This window comes from Centropristis striata, chromosome 17 (genome assembly GCF_030273125.1).
Source record: "Centropristis striata isolate RG_2023a ecotype Rhode Island chromosome 17, C.striata_1.0, whole genome shotgun sequence".
NCBI classification, from domain to species: Eukaryota; Metazoa; Chordata; class Actinopteri; order Perciformes; family Serranidae; genus Centropristis; species Centropristis striata.
In genome coordinates, this window is record NC_081533.1 from 2,585,338 (window position 1) to 2,602,860 (window position 17,523).

At 38.0% G+C, this 17,523-nt stretch overlaps 2 protein-coding genes across 2 annotated transcripts in view; both read left to right on the plus strand.

Annotated features, from left to right (window-relative positions):
• Positions 1-1,077: 1,077 nt before the first annotated feature.
• Positions 1,078-6,082, plus strand: LOC131990123 (zinc finger protein 782-like). Its single transcript, XM_059355523.1, has 2 exons — positions 1,078-1,146; positions 5,350-6,082. The coding sequence occupies exons 1-2, from the start codon at positions 1,078-1,080 to the stop codon at positions 5,962-5,964; spliced, it is 684 nt and encodes a 227-aa protein (XP_059211506.1). The 3' UTR covers positions 5,965-6,082.
• Positions 6,083-7,540: 1,458 nt separating this feature from the next.
• Positions 7,541-17,523, plus strand: part of LOC131990124 (zinc finger protein 721-like) — a 463,174-nt gene continuing 453,191 nt past the window's right edge. Inside the window, exons 1-3 of the mRNA XM_059355524.1 lie at positions 7,541-7,732; positions 14,063-14,117; positions 16,412-16,581. Coding sequence (XP_059211507.1) covers positions 7,541-7,732; positions 14,063-14,117; positions 16,412-16,581 — 417 coding nt within the window. The remainder of the gene's footprint in view (positions 7,733-14,062; positions 14,118-16,411; positions 16,582-17,523) is intronic.

Here is a 17,523-nt window from a genome sequence, read left to right on the forward strand (position 1 = left end):
GGGTTGTTCCAGAGCCTCGGGGCCCTGACTGCCAACACTCTGTCCCCCTTTGTTTTCAGCCTCTGGAACAGTCAGGAGACCTCTGAGGGTCTCAAAGTACAGACTGGTGTGTAGGTGTTAAGAGGTCAGATATGTAGCAGGGAGTGAGGCCATGAAGGGCCTTAAAAGTAATCAGTCAAATCTTAAAATCAATTCTAAAACATACTGGGAGCCAGTGTAAGGACACTAAAACAGGAGTGATGTGATCATATTTCTTGGTTGTGGTTAAAAGTCTGGCAGCTGAATTCTGGACAATCTGGAGTCTATGGAAGGATTTTTTTTAACCTAAAAACTTCAGCAGCATGTTTCCCTGCTGTCAGCTGAACTCTAAAGTTTTGGCTTTTCCACAAGTTTCCATGTCCAATTTAATGCATCAACCCTTTTTCAGCAATGGTAAAAAAACCCCCAAAAAAACCAACAACAACCAAGTCTTATTCTTCCTGTAAGTCGCTTTGGATAAAAGCGTCTGCTAAATGACTAAATGTAAATGTAAGTGTAAATTGTTATTTTCCCTTTTTAAAAAAAAACAATTTTCAAATTCTGCAGTGTGATATATATTGATTTCATGTGATCTTTAATGTTTCAGGTTTTTTTGTGATTTTTGTGTATTTTTTTTCAATTTTCTGTGTGTGTTTTATTTGTTTATTGTAATTTTTTGGTGTCTTTTTGTGTCTTTTTATGTCGTTTTAAAAAAAAGAGTTGGGGGGGTTTGTGTGTTTTTTGTGTTTTTATTTGTTTCTTCATTTGTTTTGTTTATTTTGTATGTTTTTTGCGTGTTTTCAAAATGTTGATCCAGTAAGTCATATAGGTGAGGTTGTGCTGAAAAAATAGACATAAATAATGTCAAAATAGCCCCAAACTCCAAAGAGTTAAAAGTCCATGAAATAGAAATAGCTTGCTCTGATTGGATGATCAGCGTTTCATGGCTCAGCCAATGAAAAGCTACGGGGGGCGGGGCATAGAGTCACCCAGCAACACAACAGAGTCCTCTTCAAACGGAAACCAGGACCAGGACCAGGACCGGCAGCACACAGCGGAATGGAGCAGAACCAGGACCCGGAGGACTCCAGTAGACCAGCAGCAGGCTCTGATAGCACCGATGTTCAGGTCAGACTTTATTCTGTTGTCTCCGTGTTTTCTGGCTTCATGTACAAATGAGTGGGACACATTAAATACTTTGTTTTCCGCATATTTTCCCACCGCTTCTTTGTGTATTGGGGGGGGGGGGGGTCTCTGTTCTGATCAGATTCAGATCAATCATCTCTAAAAAGCTCCAGCTTTAGTTTCTTTTCCCGTTAAATCAAAAGTAGTTTATTGAGCTTTTCCTTCTCTGTGTAACTTTATCAGAATCAGACTCTTCTCTGCTCCCTGCAGATAAAAACGGTGATTTGTTTGTGTGAATGTAAGTTGGTGCAGACAGAACTTAGACACATACATGTGCAGGGCTGCCCCTGACCAAAATGGGGCCCTAAAACAACCAACAAAGAATTAAAAATGAACAGTAACTTCAACTTGTGTCTACAAAAAACTAACAGTCAGACCCTTGAGTCCTTCAGGCACTGAAAGAGTGCAACACAAGCATGTGTGCCTTTTACAGATGCACACGTCTGCATTTTCTGGATGCAAAGTCATCAATGAGGTCGTCATATGACAGCTGCTGTGCCAATTCTGAGTTGGTGCTTATGATAGCCAGGCCACTTAAACCTTCTTGCTAATACTAATATGTATACTATATTAGTAGTATCTACTATAATCGATTATAATGCAAACTACAACCACTAATACTGGCAGTACTACTACTTCTATACTTATACTAATATTAATTGAAAAAATATTGCTATTGCTATCTATTATTACTATTATTGTCATTATTATCATCATCATTATTATTATTATATAGGCTACAACTACAATCCTAATAAAACATACTAATTCAGCACCAAACAGATGTATCAAATACACTCATTTCTATCAATATTTATCTCTAATATCTCCTCCAAAGCTGCCTGTCATAGATTAAATTCACCAACAGATGGCGACATTTTACATCCATTACAATAACATTAGCCAAATCCTTGTGTGGTGATGAAATAGATTATAAACTTTAGCCGAAAATACGACCAACAACTGATACATTTACAACTGCCTTACAACAGAGGTGAATGTATATGCAGACAAAGGTGTCAACAAGACATTTAATAAATGGTAAGGGCCGCTGGAAAATGACTTTCATCTCCAGACCACAGTCACATCTAGACTCTAGCTGAATGGACTGGAGGCTAACATCTCTCCTCCTACCTCTGGAGTAGCAGCAGCAGCTGTACATGGAGCTTTAGTGCTGCTTATGCCACAAAGTTTTAGATGTTTACTAGTGCTGCTAACTTCAACAAATACCCACCTTCGAGAGAAGCACACGTTTCCTCTTGTTTTGCTTTTTTTCCCTCTTGCTTGTTCCTGACTCAGTGCATCTGACCAGTGATTGGTCAGATCGAATGCTGTCAATCATTGCAGTGACGGCGCGTGTGGTGTCAGATTACAAAGAAAAAGGTCTCTTCTCTCTGTTCTCCTGCCTCGCGCTGACAGCTGATCTAGTAGCGCCGCAGGGCTGAGCATATGCGCAGCCTTTGTGTAAAACGGGGCCCCTATTGGATCGCGGGGCCCTACGCACTGTGCATGTTCTGCGTGTAGGTAGGGGCGGCCCTGAACATGTGTGAATATTAATGAAACCATATAGAGTAAAATCATCAGTTTGAACCGCTGCAGGTTTCTTCTTGATGCTGAAACAATCTTTGAGTATTTAGTGTTTCCTGGTTTCATCCTGATGAGACTCTGTTGTTGTTTCATGAGTCCTCAGGAGAATCCTCACAGAGAACAATGAGGCTCACTGCTCCCACAATGCATTGCGCTGATGCATGTTGTCCATTGTAAGGCAGCAGTAATTTAGCCGACGTTAAAACGCTGCTTGCCTACCAGAAATGTGAATTTCAAAATAAAGTGTTACTAATAAACAGATATTTATAGCAGATATTTCTTATATATATGATATTATATTTTATATGAACACGTGAAAGTGTTCATAAAAGCCACTTTCCAGGGACATCATAAAGTAATATAGAGACATTTAAATAAATAATATACATTTGATTATTAGTTATAATCATAACTAATGCCATGGAAGCTATCGCTATGAAAGAGTTTGTTTACTTAACTTTTTTTTCAATATAAATGAAGTAGGACATCAAAAGATTCCCTTTGATTAGATAGGCTAAAGCACACTCAGAACATTGTCATATCATTTAATTAAAGCAATAGGCGGCGGGTGAGCCTGACGTTTGGGAAAGCTATCTGACCACATATTATACAGAGCAACGGGTCGCCGGTGCTGCTGATCGCTTCTGAAGTACTTTTACTTGAATTACTTTTATCTAATCACCATGGCAACACATTGTCACTAGCACAATGTGCATTCACACACTAAAATAATAATAGCCTAATTATGTATCACGTTCTCCCAAAGAACCAGCTCTTATAGTTTCACTTGATTAAAATAAACTTCCACTTGAATTACGTTCCCTGCCTAAATAAAGAGCATCTATAAAGTCACAATCAGAGGTCCCCATCACGCACAGTCAAAACTGACACGGCTTCAAATCATAATAATAGTGTTACTGTTAATATTAATTGAAAATGAGAATTTGTGAAGTTATCGCTTCAGTGCTGATGTTTAGCCACAGGCTGGCACAGTTATTACATAAAAAGTTGATCGGAGGAGACTCAACCAGGCTCTGTGTTCATGTTCCGGCTCAACAAAACCTTTTGCCCCGGTCGGAGTTAACTGGTCTTATTGTCCGGTTATTGTCCGGCTCTGAGCTTTGTGCTCTGTGTACCTTCTCATCAAAGGAGCTGCGATCGCGAGCAAGCTTCCCCCATATTCCAGGGATTCATTATGATGCAGCTGCTTTTGATGTCCTACTTCATTTATATTGAAAAAAAATAGCGATAGCTTCCATGGCATTAGTTATGATTATAATTAATAATCAATAATAATTATGTATGACTAAACTGACTGACTAAAATAAATGTGAACCATGCCTGGGTGTACAAAGAGAATAGCCTATACTAGTGCATGATGATAAGTGTTTTTTTCTTTTCTTTATTGTGCTTGATAATAAGTTAGCACGCTACTTTTATTTTGACGGGACTTTTATTTTCCCGTCTGTCCGCCGTCATATTAATGAGTGAGGAACTAATTAAAAAGATTAAAAAGGGAGCGAACTTCTTCGTCAGGAGAACTGTATTGGGCACGGGTACTATCGGGAGGATTGTGGCCCATACAAGCACTTGACAATAAGTTGATAATGTCCTCATTGGTCAGTGTTGCTGCCACAAGGTTCCCAGACTGACTCATGCTCACTTATTGCGGCAGCAAAATACAAGATGGCAGTGCCTTGATGACGTCAGTCAAGTTTCATTATATATATTCAAGGTTCATTCCATATATTCGAGAATTCATTCAATATATTCAAAGTTTCATTCCATATATTCAAGTTTCATTCCATATAATCAAGGTTCATACCATATATTCAAGGTTCATTCCATATATTCAAGGTTCATTCAATATATTCAAAGTTTCATTCCATATATTCAAGGTTCTTTCCATATATTCAAGGTTCATTCCATATATTCAAGAATTCATTCAATATATTCAAAGTTTCATTCCATATATTCAAGAATTCATTATATATATTCAAGGTTCATTCCATATATTCAAGAATTCATTCAATATATTCAAAGTTTCATTCCATATATTCAGGAATTCATTCAATATATTCAAAGATTAATTTCCTGAACGGCATGCCATAATATATATATATATATATATATATATATATATATATATACATATTTATGGATATTAACCAGGCTCTACTGACTTGAAGGTAACCATTGTGCCGACAGGGTTTCCCTTCCTATTTCAAAGTATACAGCTTCAAATTATATCAATGAATAAGTATATGGAATTAGTTATTACCTCATCAAAAGTCGTGTTTTATTTCTAGAAGGGAGAAAGAGCAAAAAGCAGAAGTTGAGACGATGATGATGATGGCCAACAATTCACTCTGCCACTGCTATAACAAACACATTTTCTGTGTGGAGTCTAACCCTGCAGGTGGTAACACCTGTTCACACTTGAACATTAAGGGTTATGTTGTACAGACATGCTCTAAATATTATTTATGGTTATAAATCACTTACTCCACCATGGCATCTCACCACCGTGTCTCTCTTTCTGTCTGTCTGTTGAAACAGGAAGGAAGAGAGAGACTCAAACGGCACCACTGTCAGCTCTGTGACAAAACCTACTCAACAGCTGGAGGTTTAAAGGTTCATCTCCGCATCCATACTGGAGAGAGACCTTACAGCTGTGACCAATGTGGGAAGACTTTTAATGAAAAACAGAGCCTGAGAAAACATCAACGCATCCACACTGGAGAGAAACCTTACAGCTGTGACCAATGTGGGCATGCTTTCAGTCTACTACAGAGCCTGAGAGATCATCAACGCATCCATACCGGAGAGAAACCTCACAGCTGTGACCAATGTGGGAAGACTTTCTCCTGCTTACAAGGCCTAAGACAACATCACCGCATCCATACTGGAGAGAAACCTCACAGCTGTGACCAGTGTGGGAATGCTTTCAGTCGACTAAACAGCCTGAGAAGTCATCAACGCATCCATACTGGAGAGAAACCTTACAGCTGTGACCAATGTGGAAAAACTTTTTCTCACAGTAACAGCCTTGAATACCACCGACGCATCCACACTGGAGAGAAGCCGTACTGGTGTGACCAATGTGGGAAAACCTTTTCTCAGAGTTCTAACCTTAAAACTCATCAATGGGTTCACACTGGAGAGAAACCCTAGTGGTGAGACGAAGGCAGGAAAAAATTTTCTCTGAGTGGTATTTTTTTAGAAAAAATAAAAGTTGTTAGAGCATTATTAGTAGCCTTTTTTCTTTTTAATATCTACATCATAAGATTGTCTTATGCCTTCAATAAAAACAGATTGCTCATTGTGCAATCGGATTAAAGTTCCTGGTGTTGGTCTGTTCTCTTAAAGCCTCCTGCGACTCCCTCACTGTCACAGGTAGGAAACTCTTTGGGATAGGCTCAATGTTTTATGTGAAACTTTTGATGCTAAACTGAACATTTTAACAGTTGAATTAAACGGAAAATGCCCAGCTGGAAACCACATCATCCCTCAAATTGTTCTTTGTCCTGAATTAATGAACCAAGAGAGGAGATGAAACACCAACTCATGCATGTCTAAAGCATTGTTTGTGTGTTTTTATACCAATATCATCATGTACTGATTAAAAATAAAATTAAGTCTCATTAGCACGTTGAATGATGTTTTTATATCAATTTTCTCCCAACTCTGTTTCTCACCATCATCTTGCAGCTGAAAGAATAGGCTAAAATTATCAAACATGCAATAAAAATACATCTAAAAACACATTAATTTAATGGAATACATTGAAAAAACACTCTGCACACTAAATAATGCTTCTATATATTGAATTTGATAATCACACAGTGACATCTGAGGCATGAAGCTCTAGAAACCCTAAAAAATGTTTAATAACTAACAGAAACTGTCTTGTGTGGTTACAAAACTAACTAAAATTATAGTGACAATGTCCTTCATTAACATCTTTGTCAACTTTTTTCGTACATAATTCAGTGTTTCTATTAGAACATGGAACACATTGGTAAATATGTTTATTGAGACTGGGATGTATATATTCAAACCAAAATTCAATACACCTAGAACTGTAAGATTTAATAACTTTATTGGGGCTAAGATGGATAAGCCAAAGGAATTAAAGCCACAATGTATCCATTACAGAAAAACTAAAACTAAAGCTTTTCTCTAAAGTTTTGGCTTTTCCACAAGTTTCCATGTCCAATTTAATGCATCAACCCTTTTTCAGCAATGGTAAAAAAATTAAAAAAACACCTCGACCAAGTGTAAAGTGTTATTTTCCCTAATTTGTGGGTATTTTCAAATTCTGCAGTGTGCATTCAGTATTTTATTATTGATATATATTGATTTCATGTAATATTTTAAGTTTTTTTGTGATTTTTTTTTGTGTATTTTTGTGCGTTTTTTTAATTTGTGTTTTCATGTGTTTTATATTTTTTAATTTTTTTTTAATTTTTTTTTTTACATTTTTTTGTGTGTTTTATGTGTTTTTTGTAAAAAAAATAAAATAAAAAGAAAATGTGTTTTCGGTGTGTTTTTTAGTGTTTTTATTTGTTTTTTGTGTGTTTTTTGTGTGTTTTCAAAATGTTGATCCAGTAAGTCAAAATGAAAAAATGATCAGGTCATATAGGTGAGGTTGTGCTGAAAAAAACAGCCGAAAATAGTCTCAAAACAGCCCCAAACTCTCCAAAGGGTTTTAAAAAAACTTGAAATAGAAATAGTTTGCTCTGATTGGATGATCAGCGTTCATGGCTCAGCCAATGAGAAGCTGCGGGGGGCGGGGCATAGAGTCAGCCTGCAACACAACAGAGTCCTCTTCAAACGGAAACCAGGACCAGGACCGGCAGCACACAGCGGAATGGAGCAGAACCAGGACCCGGAGGACTCCAGTAGACCAGCAGCAGGCTCTGATAGCACCGATGTTCAGGTCAGACTTTATTTAATTATTATTTATTATTTATTTAACTGCAGGTTTCTTCTTGATGCTGAAACAATCTTTGAGTATTTAGTGTTTCCTGGTTTCATCCTGATGAGACTCTGTTGTTGTTTCATGAGTCCTCAGGAGAATCCTCACAGAGAACAATGAGGCTTATGTCGTAGAAAATCTTTAAAGAAAATCACTTGACGACCAGGAAGATTAGAATTGCAGCCTTGTGCGGGATTTATTTCATGTATCAAAACCAGATACAGATGCCAAAGGTGACAGAGAAATCCAAAGAGCAGAACAACACTGAGAGAGACAACACCCTGTGTTTCTCTTTTTAGTTTGAAGGTTCGTGCGTCATTTTTTCTGTGTAGCTAAAGTTCAATGTCCTGTAATTCCCTGTTATGTCCCACAGTGTTCAATCACCTCACAATCACTGAGCCTGATAACTGACCATTATATGTTTACATTCAGAGTATATCACAAATCAATCATCATCATCAATACATATCATGGATGATACATGTTACCTGGTTATACAACTCCTGCTACTATTTATCTCTTCCTATGAGGACAAACAGAATATATACGTGTGTAATCTACTGCTATGGTTTAAAACAACAAACATGATATCTGTTTTTTTTTAACATGGTAAGACAACAAACATGATATGTGTATTTTCTAACATGGTAAGACACGGAAAATGAATATGATATCTTTACATGCCTAACTGATTACATATTCTCTATATTTGTGTGGTTAATTAATGATTCAACACTACTCCAGCAGTATAATGAACACAAAAATGAAAATTTCTGAAAAAATGCTGACTGATTATACTAATGATGATACTTTTATATTAGACTTATGATGATGTTGCTTTAACACAAAAGCTATACTTCGGACAAACACACTTGCAACTAAAAAACAAATGCAAAGATAACTGAAAACCATCACAAAGGTAAAATCACATGAAGATGTAAATGTGTGTTTCTGTGCTTATATGTGAACCAGTGTATATGGAAAACAAACACAAGGATAATTGAGCAAAAATCATATGATGTGTATATGTGTGAGAATATGTTAAGCAGTATCTGTTTATCTGTGTATATATGAATATTTATAGTTTTTCTTATAATATGGAATATGAACCTTAGATAAGATACATAAGATAAGAACAGTGTCTGGCTCTCCAGCAGTCCCAGGCCATAACTCCTCAGGATAGGTGTGATGCAACACAACAGAAAGAGAATCACAATTAGAACTATTACAGTCATGATTGCTGTTTTAGCCAATATGGCTCCAATTTTTCCTAAATGTTGGTCCAGCCAGTCCAGAGACAGGCCACCCTGAGCAGCATTCTCATTTACTTCTGTGGTTAGATTTTGTAATTTTTCCATGGCTTTAGTAAAAGATCCATCAGGTGCTGTGTTATTAGGAATAAATGTGCAACAGTATTTACCAAACCTTTTACAGACACCTCCCTTTTCTGCTAATATCCATTCTAACACCTGTCTGTTTTGCCACTATATTGCCATTATACTGGTTGCATGCAACTGCTCACCGATTGCCTTCAGAATTTCACTTGTGTAATTAATGAATCTCTGTTGGTTGTAATACACATCATTTATTCAGTTAACATTTTTATTTATTGTGATCCACGGGAGTATTGATTCCAAACCCGCTCTAATCCCGGGTTGTCATCATATGTGTCGTAATAGTCCAAATCTTCCTCTGTTGTAGTTACCATAGTTGTCTTTAGTGTCTTTTTCTTATGTGGTGGAGGCCTTGTCACTGGACGTGGTGGCCACTGCCAATAAGCTGCCTTTGTTATACTGGGTGGGACAGTTATTTCCTGTTTCTGATTTGTTTGTGTTGTCATGGGAGTCGTTAGCCAATGGCAGTAATCTACTCTCGGGGTTGTCTTGGTGATCTCAGTTGGGTTGTTATTTCCTTTCTCTCATTCTTTTCCCTCGGGGGATACTTTTTCCTGGTAGGCGGCGGCCTTGGTTTTAATGTAGTCTTCACTTCCTCATTCTGGCCAATGAAATCAGGTTGGGGAGTTGGCTTCTGTTGTGTGTGTATGTGTGTCCGGTTCTGTGTGTGTGTGTGTGTGTGTGTGTGTGTGTGTGTGTGTGTGTGTGGCTCTGACCTAGTTTGTGGTGCAGTAGTCAAACCTGGCCTTGGTGTTGTAATTATATACACATCTATTTTGGGTGTAGTGACCTCATAGCTAGGGTTAAATGTACCTGGATTAAAGTTCTCATTGATGTATATAGGGGCCGACTAGGATTGGATCTCTCTCACCTGATTTCCACCATCATCAGTAGCTTTAGTTTCTAAAGCATATGTGTGACCTAATTGAACTATTCTTCTGTTAAGTTGGACCATCCACCCTCTGTCTGTGTTCAGGACTTTGATGTTGCACACCTCCCCTCCCCAAGCTGAATCTCCTCTCAGATGGCCAATTGCCCTCCCACACAATACACCATTTCCTGCTGTTCCTCTTTGTTTCCACACAGCTCCAAATAGATGACACACACCATGTGCATAAGCCCAGTCAGTGTAAATGTTGGCTATTTTTCCTTTAGTGATTTTGCATGCATAAACATGACAGCCTGTATGAGGTTTTCACCAACTGTACACTGAGCCGCATCTTACAAACAGAACATACAGAAGTATTTATCACTGTTTATAATCCACTTGGGTACCTCATAATAATTAATCAAGGTATTTGGTGAAGGTTTGCTCATAACCATTAGAAAGTGTCTTACTTTGTTGATGTGTTGTACATTTTTAAAATGTATATGTAGATACTAGGATATCAAACTCCTATTTGTCCACAAAGCAATATCTTGCAGGAAAGTCCCCACACCCAAAAGGAAAAACTCACTAGCCAAACCTGCCTGATGTTTCCTGTTTAATTTTTAAATCTCCTTAGAGGTCCCATGTTTATTTAGAAACACACATCTTCCAAATTAACTTCTGTAGATGTTGCTAATGGATATCTCCATTAAAGGGTGGATATTTCGTAGAATTAATTTGAAGATGTATTAAAATATCTGACATATAGCAGTTTAAATATGCATCAAATATGTTTTGATAAACACACAGAAATCTGACCAACAGTCACAGTCTCTTTACAGGAAACTTCTGCTTGATTGAGATATGAACAGCTCGGATTTGGGAAATCCCAAGTGTGCTCTTATATCAAGTGTTTTTCATAACAGGAAATGACAGGACGTTGGACCTTAGTGACACAGAAACAATGACACACCAACCTGCAAAGTAAAAAGAGAGAAACTGGGTGTTGTCTCTCAGTGTTGATCTGACTTTTGGATTCGTCTGACACCTTTGGCATCTGAATCTGTTTTTTGATACTTGCTAAATAAATCCCGCACAAGGCTGCTATTCAAATCGACCTGGTCGTCAGTTGTTTTTCTTGAAAGATTTTCTACAACGGCGGCACATTAGTCTAAAGTGTGTGAGGGTTTGGTACATCAACTGGCCAATCCTCTATGGCCTCATTTACAGCTCTCAGGTGGTGAACCAGCCGATATTTTGATTTATCAGCTCTGTGTCCTCTCTGCTGTGCTGGCTCCTCCCTTTCCTGATCCATTTCCTGTCTCACACACACATCGCCATGTGTTTTATCTATCTCCTCCTCTAACTCTTGTATTGTAGTCCTCTTCACCTGTCTCTCTATATCCACATTTGTTGGATCTAATTCACCCCAGTATGATTGTGATGGATTCCCTGGCTTCCCCATACTCTCCCGCCTGTCTGTAAAACAGTCTAGTATAGGCCTTGTCTGTACTTGTTCCCTGCGTCTGGTGGAGCTGCAATGACTCGGCAGCCAGGTCTGATTTCTCATTGGTGTCACTCGTGTTTGTGTTGTAAATGTAGTCTCACTGCGTTGTGGTTGCTCTCTGTTTGTGGCCAAATTAATGTCTGATGTCATTGTGTCTGCGCGTCTGACTGGAGAATGTTCTGTTGCATTTGGGCTCTCTGCTGACCTTCTAGGGCTGTTGTGTGTGTGGTTGTCGCTTGTTTGATCTCTGTTGCTTGACTGATTACCCCGTGGTTGTTGGTTATTCGGCTCCTCTAAGCTGTACCCAAATTGTCTGTCAAAATGTATGACGCCTGCCAGCGATGGATATGTTCCTGCAACTTCATTGCTGTTCTGTGACCTGTCTATTTTCTGTGCAAAAGGGAATGAGAACCGTTTTGTGTTATTCTTAGATTCCACTATGGCCTCTCTCAGATTTTTCCTGTAACGCACACCTTCTGTTTTGAATAATTTTAGGATTTTCAGTTCCAAATCCCTTTTCTGTTGTCGTTTCTTGTTTTTGTCTTTGTGTTTGTAGTCTTTAATTCTCAACTCCAGATCCTCACACACTCCAACGTCAAATGTGCCGTCTTTTGTTTGTGTGTCGTTTCCTTTATTCTACCTGAGTCTCTACCGAAAGTTAGAGTGATAATTTTCACTTAAGATGACATTTTCAGAAATCACAAGACAATCTGCCAGCACAAACTGCATTAATGTAAGCACTAAAAAAACAAGTTAAACAAGCAGCAGGCAATTAACATTCAATTCCATGTGAAGCATTTAACATGATATAAGTGATGGATTAGAATGCTATTATTGGAAACTATTATGTATACAACTCCGTCAGGTCCTCAGGTACAAGTCAGTGTGGCAGTTGTCCGTGTCATATCATCCTAACAGTTATATATTAATTACATATCAATTAAGTTGCCCTTTATACTCAGAGAGGAATTTCTTCATTTGGCACAACCCGTGTGCAGATTCCAGCTACCACTGAGGATACACTTCCCGTGTATTAACGGTTTAGCGCCCCGCAGCTGGTGTCGTCCTCGTTAACTAGTGGAAGCTAGTAGCCTGGAGCTCTTGGCCGCGCCGACTGGCCCGGTTCATTGTAAAACATTTATTTATTTATTGATGTGAATGTGGTGTTTTCTGTGCGTAGGCTAATGTTACAGACATTACAGTTTTTTTTAATCCCCTAGAGAGGGAAAAAAACAGAATCATTTTGTTGCGGTCGGTCTCTATTCTGTGGCTGTGCGTGAAAGTAACCATTGTGCCGACAGGGTTTCCCTTCCTATTTCAAAGTATACAGCTTTAAATTATATCAATGAATAAGTGTATGAAATTAGTTATTACCTCATTAAAATTGGTGTTTTATTCCTAGAAGTGAGAAAGAGAAAAAAGCAGAAGTTGAGACGATGATGACGATGGCCAACAATTCACTCTGCCACTGCTATAACAAACACATTTTCTGTGTGGAGTCTAACCCTGCAGGTGGTAACACCTGTTCACACTTGAACATTAAGGGTTATGTTGTACAGACGTGCTCTAAATATTATTTATGGTTATAAATCGCTTACTCCACCATGGCATCTCACCACCGTGTCTCTCTTTCTTTCTGTCTGTCTGTTGAAACAGGAAGGAAGAGAGAGACTCAAACGGCACCACTGTCAGCTCTGTGACAAAACCTACTCAACAGCTGGAGGTTTAAAGGTTCATCTCCGCATCCATACTGGAGAGAAACCTTACAGCTGTGACCAATGTGGGAATGGTTTCAATAAAAAACACAACCTGAGATATCATCAACGTATCCATACTGGAGAGAGACCATACAGCTGTGACCAGTGTGGGAATACTTTCAATGACATACAGAACCTGAGAATACATCAACGCATCCATACTGGAGAGAGACCATACAGCTGCGACCAATGTGGGAATGCTTTCAGTCTACTACAGAGCCTGAAAAATCATCAACGCATCCATACTGGAGAGAAACCTTACAGCTGTGACCAGTGTGGGAATGCTTTCAGTCGACTAAACAGCCTGACAAGTCATCAACGCATCCATACTGGAGAGAAACCTTACAGCTGTGACCAATGTGGAAAAACTTTTTCTCACAGTGTTAGCCTTGAATACCACCGACGCATCCACACTGGAGAGAAGCCGTACTGGTGTGACCAATGTGGGAAAACCTTTTCTCGGAGTTCTCACCTTAAAAGACACCAACGGGTTCACACTGGAGAGAAGCCGTACTGGTGTGACCAATGTGGGAAAACCTTTTCTCAGAGTTCTAACCTTAAAACTCACCAACGGGTTCACACTGGAGAGAAACCCTAGTGGTGAGACAAAGGAAGGAAAACTTTGTCTCTGAGTGGTAGTTTTTTAGAAAAAATAAAAGTTGTTAGAGCATTATTAGTAGCCTTTTTTCTTTTTAATATCCACATCATAAGATTGTTTTAAGCCTTCAATAAAAACAGTTTGCTCATTGTGCTGTCTGATTAAAGTTCCTGGTGTTGGTCTGTTCTCTTAAAGCCTCCTGTGACTCCCTCACTGTCACAGGTAGGAAACTCTTTGGGATAGGCTCAATGTTTTATGTGAATCTTTTGATGCTGAACTGAACATTTTTACAGTTGAATTAAATAGGAAAATGTCCAGCTGGAAACCACATCATCCCTCAAATTGTTCTTTGTCCTGAATTAATGAACCAAGAGAGGAGAAGAAACAGCATCTCATGCATGTTTAAAGCATTATTTTTGTGTATTATACCAATATCATCATGTACTGGTTAAAAATAAAATTAAGCCTCATTAACACGTTGAATTATGTTTTCATATCAATTTTCTCCCAACTCTTTTTCACACCATCATCATCAACTTTCAAAATGATCAAACATGCCAAGAAATATATCTAAAAACACATTAATTTAATGGAATACATTGAAATAACAGTCTGTACACTAAAAAATGCTTCTATATATTGAATTTAACAATCACACAGTGACATTTGGAGCATGAATCTCTATAAGCCTGATTTTTTTTAGATGTTTATTTTCTTCTAGAAAATGAGCAGAACCCACCGTATTTCATTTAGTGAAACAGCTGAACCCTGATCTAGTTCTGACTGGTTTAGTGGAAAGGTTCAGTATGAGGACACGATGTGCTCTCTTGACCTGCAGCTCAATAGAGGAAGGGAGCCTTAAATGTTTGTTGAACAGCTCTTCTGCAAAGTCACTGAAGTTTTAACAAATAATAGTTTTAACACAGTTACAGCTAAGCTAAGCTAAATGACCCTATCCTTCACTCTTTATAACAAAGAGTTTTAAAATAACATAATCACTTACTGAAAATCTATTGTGTGGTTACAAAAGTAACTAAATTACATTGAAAATGTCCTTCGTTTACGTCTTTGTCAACTTTTTTCATACATAATTCAGTGTTTCTATTAGAACATGCAACACATTGGTAAATATGTTTATTTAGACTGTGATGTCTATACTCAAACCAAAATTCAATACACCCAGAACTGCAAGAGTTAATAACTCTACTGGGGCTAAGATGGATAAGCCAAAGGAAATAAAGGCAAAATTTATTATGACCTCTTTGAATCTGGTACCAAACACATAGCACACTACAAAAAAACTAAAACTAACACTAAAACTAATAAAAACTAAACTAAAACTACCAAACTAACTCTAAAAATTAACTAAAACTAACTGAATTTGAAAACAAAAAAATCACAACCAAATTAAAACTAAAACAGCTGAATTCTGGACAATCTGGAGTCTATGAATGGATTTTTGCTTCAGGCAGGTAAAAAGGCTGTTGCAGTAATCCAAGCGTGATGAGATAAAAGCATGTAAAATGGTCTCTGTGTCTTTAAAAGTTAGCATAGATCGTATTTTAGAAATATTTCAAAGGTGATATTATTATATATTATATTTGGATATTATATTAGGCTTTATATTAGTATTGAAATAAAGGTTTCGAAATACAGTAATAATTTTTATTTTTTCAAGATTATTTTTTTTGGCATTTTTGCTTTTTTATTGAAAGTGATAGATAGAAAGCAGGTGATAGAGGGGAAGACATGCGGCAAAGGGAGCTCAGGCCGGATTCGAACCCGGCTCCGCTGCAGCAAGGACCCAGCCTTAATGGTAAGCAATCTACCAGTGTGAGCCACCTGGACGCCACGAAATACAGTAATAATAATGATGATATTAATAATTAAGGAATGTAGAAACACTTTCACATAAGAGTTAACCCTCTGGATCCACCAAAAGCGCCGGAGCACGACTTCTTCATGACGTCAGAACCTAAAAACGTTCAGCAGCATGTTTCCCTGCTGTCAGCTGAACTCTAAAGTTTTGGCTTTTCCACAAGTTTCTATGTCCAATTTCTGCAGTGTACATTCAGCATTTTATTATTGATATATATATTGATTTCATGTATTCTTTTATGTTTAAGGTTTTTTTGTGATTTTTGTGTGTTTTTACGTGTGTTTTTGTACATGTTTTTTTTTTCATTTTTTTGTGTTTTTCTTGTAAAAAAAAAAACAAAAACATACATGTTTTCGGTGTGTTTTCTGTCTTTTTATGTCTTTTGTAAAAGAAAAAAAAAGTATATTTGTGTGAGTTTTTTTGGTGTATTTATTAGTTTTTTTGTGTGTGTTTTTGTGTGTTTTCAAAATGTTGATCCAGTAAGTCAAAATGAAAAAATGATCAGGTCATATAGGTGAGGTTGTGCTGAAAAAATTACCAAAAATAGTGTGAAAACAGCCCCAAACTCCAAAGAGTTAAAATAACATTAAATAGAAATAGTTTGCTCTGATTGGATGATCAGCGTTTCATGGCTCAGCCAATGAGAAGCTGCGGGGGGCGGGGCATAGAGTCAGCCTGCAACACAACAGAGTCCTCTTCAAACGGAAACCAGGACCAGGACCGGCAGCACACAGCGGAATGGAGCAGAACCAGGACCCGGAGGACTCCAGTAGACCAGCAGCAGGCTCTGATAGCACCGATGTTCAGGTCAGACTTTATTCTGTTGTCTCCGTGTTTTCTGGCTTCATGTACAAATGAGTGGGACAAATTAAATACTTTGTTTTCCGCGATATTTTCCCGCCGCTTCTTTGTGTATTCGGGAGGGGGAGGGGGGGGGTCTCTGTTCTGATCAGATTCAGATCAATCAGCTCTAAAAAGCTCCAGCTTTAGTTTCTTTTCCCGTTAAATCAAAAGTAGTTTATTGAGCTTCTCCTTCTCTGTGTAACTTTATCAGAATCAGACTCTTCTCTGCTCCCTGCAGATAAAAACAAGTACTAACGGCTGCGGCCGGCTTCAATACTAACGTGTGCGGCGGGAGGCGGGGCTTGACTGGCTGGACGGTCAAGCCCCGCCCATGACACTACGTCACACGCCAAGCTCTGCCTAGAGTGCACTACGTCATCGTGGTTAGTTCAGGGACAGTCGGCATTTCGGAAACTCGGTAGAAACAGCGCCTGGATGGAGTATTTTCCCTACTGCTGTACATTTACTAAACGACTATTTGACTGAAGATTGATCTAAAATTTTAATAAAACTTTAGTGAACATAAAAACTGTCTTTGCAATATCTTTTGCAGCAACATATTGTGTTTTTTGCTATTAATAAATAGGTTTTTCATTGTTTATGTCATTAACGGAAACCTGAAAACAGCAAAATGCAGAGAAGTGAGTGATTATTTTATAGGCTACATAAATTATCATGTAGGCATCATCAATCAGCAGACTGTACAACAATCAAAGAAAGCATTATATAATTGTCATATCTTCCAATGATGTAGGTCTGCATCAGTGTAAAAAACATACCTTGGAAAACTTTTTTAACCACTTCTCACCTATACAGCGTCATGTCCTGTATTGATGTGTCATAGCCTTTGTTACTGTATGTGCCTGTTTGTGTGGAGTGTATTTTGGGACTTGTCCAGGTAATCAA

Coding starts and splice junctions, on each gene's coding strand:
- LOC131990123 (XM_059355523.1), top strand. CDS start 1,078: ATGGAGCAGAACCAGGACCCGGAGGACTCCAGTAGACCAGCAGCAGGC. Junction 1,147..5,349: donor CTGATAGCACCGATGTTCAG/GTCAGACTTTAT, acceptor CTGTTGAAACAG/GAAGGAAGAGAGAGACTCAA.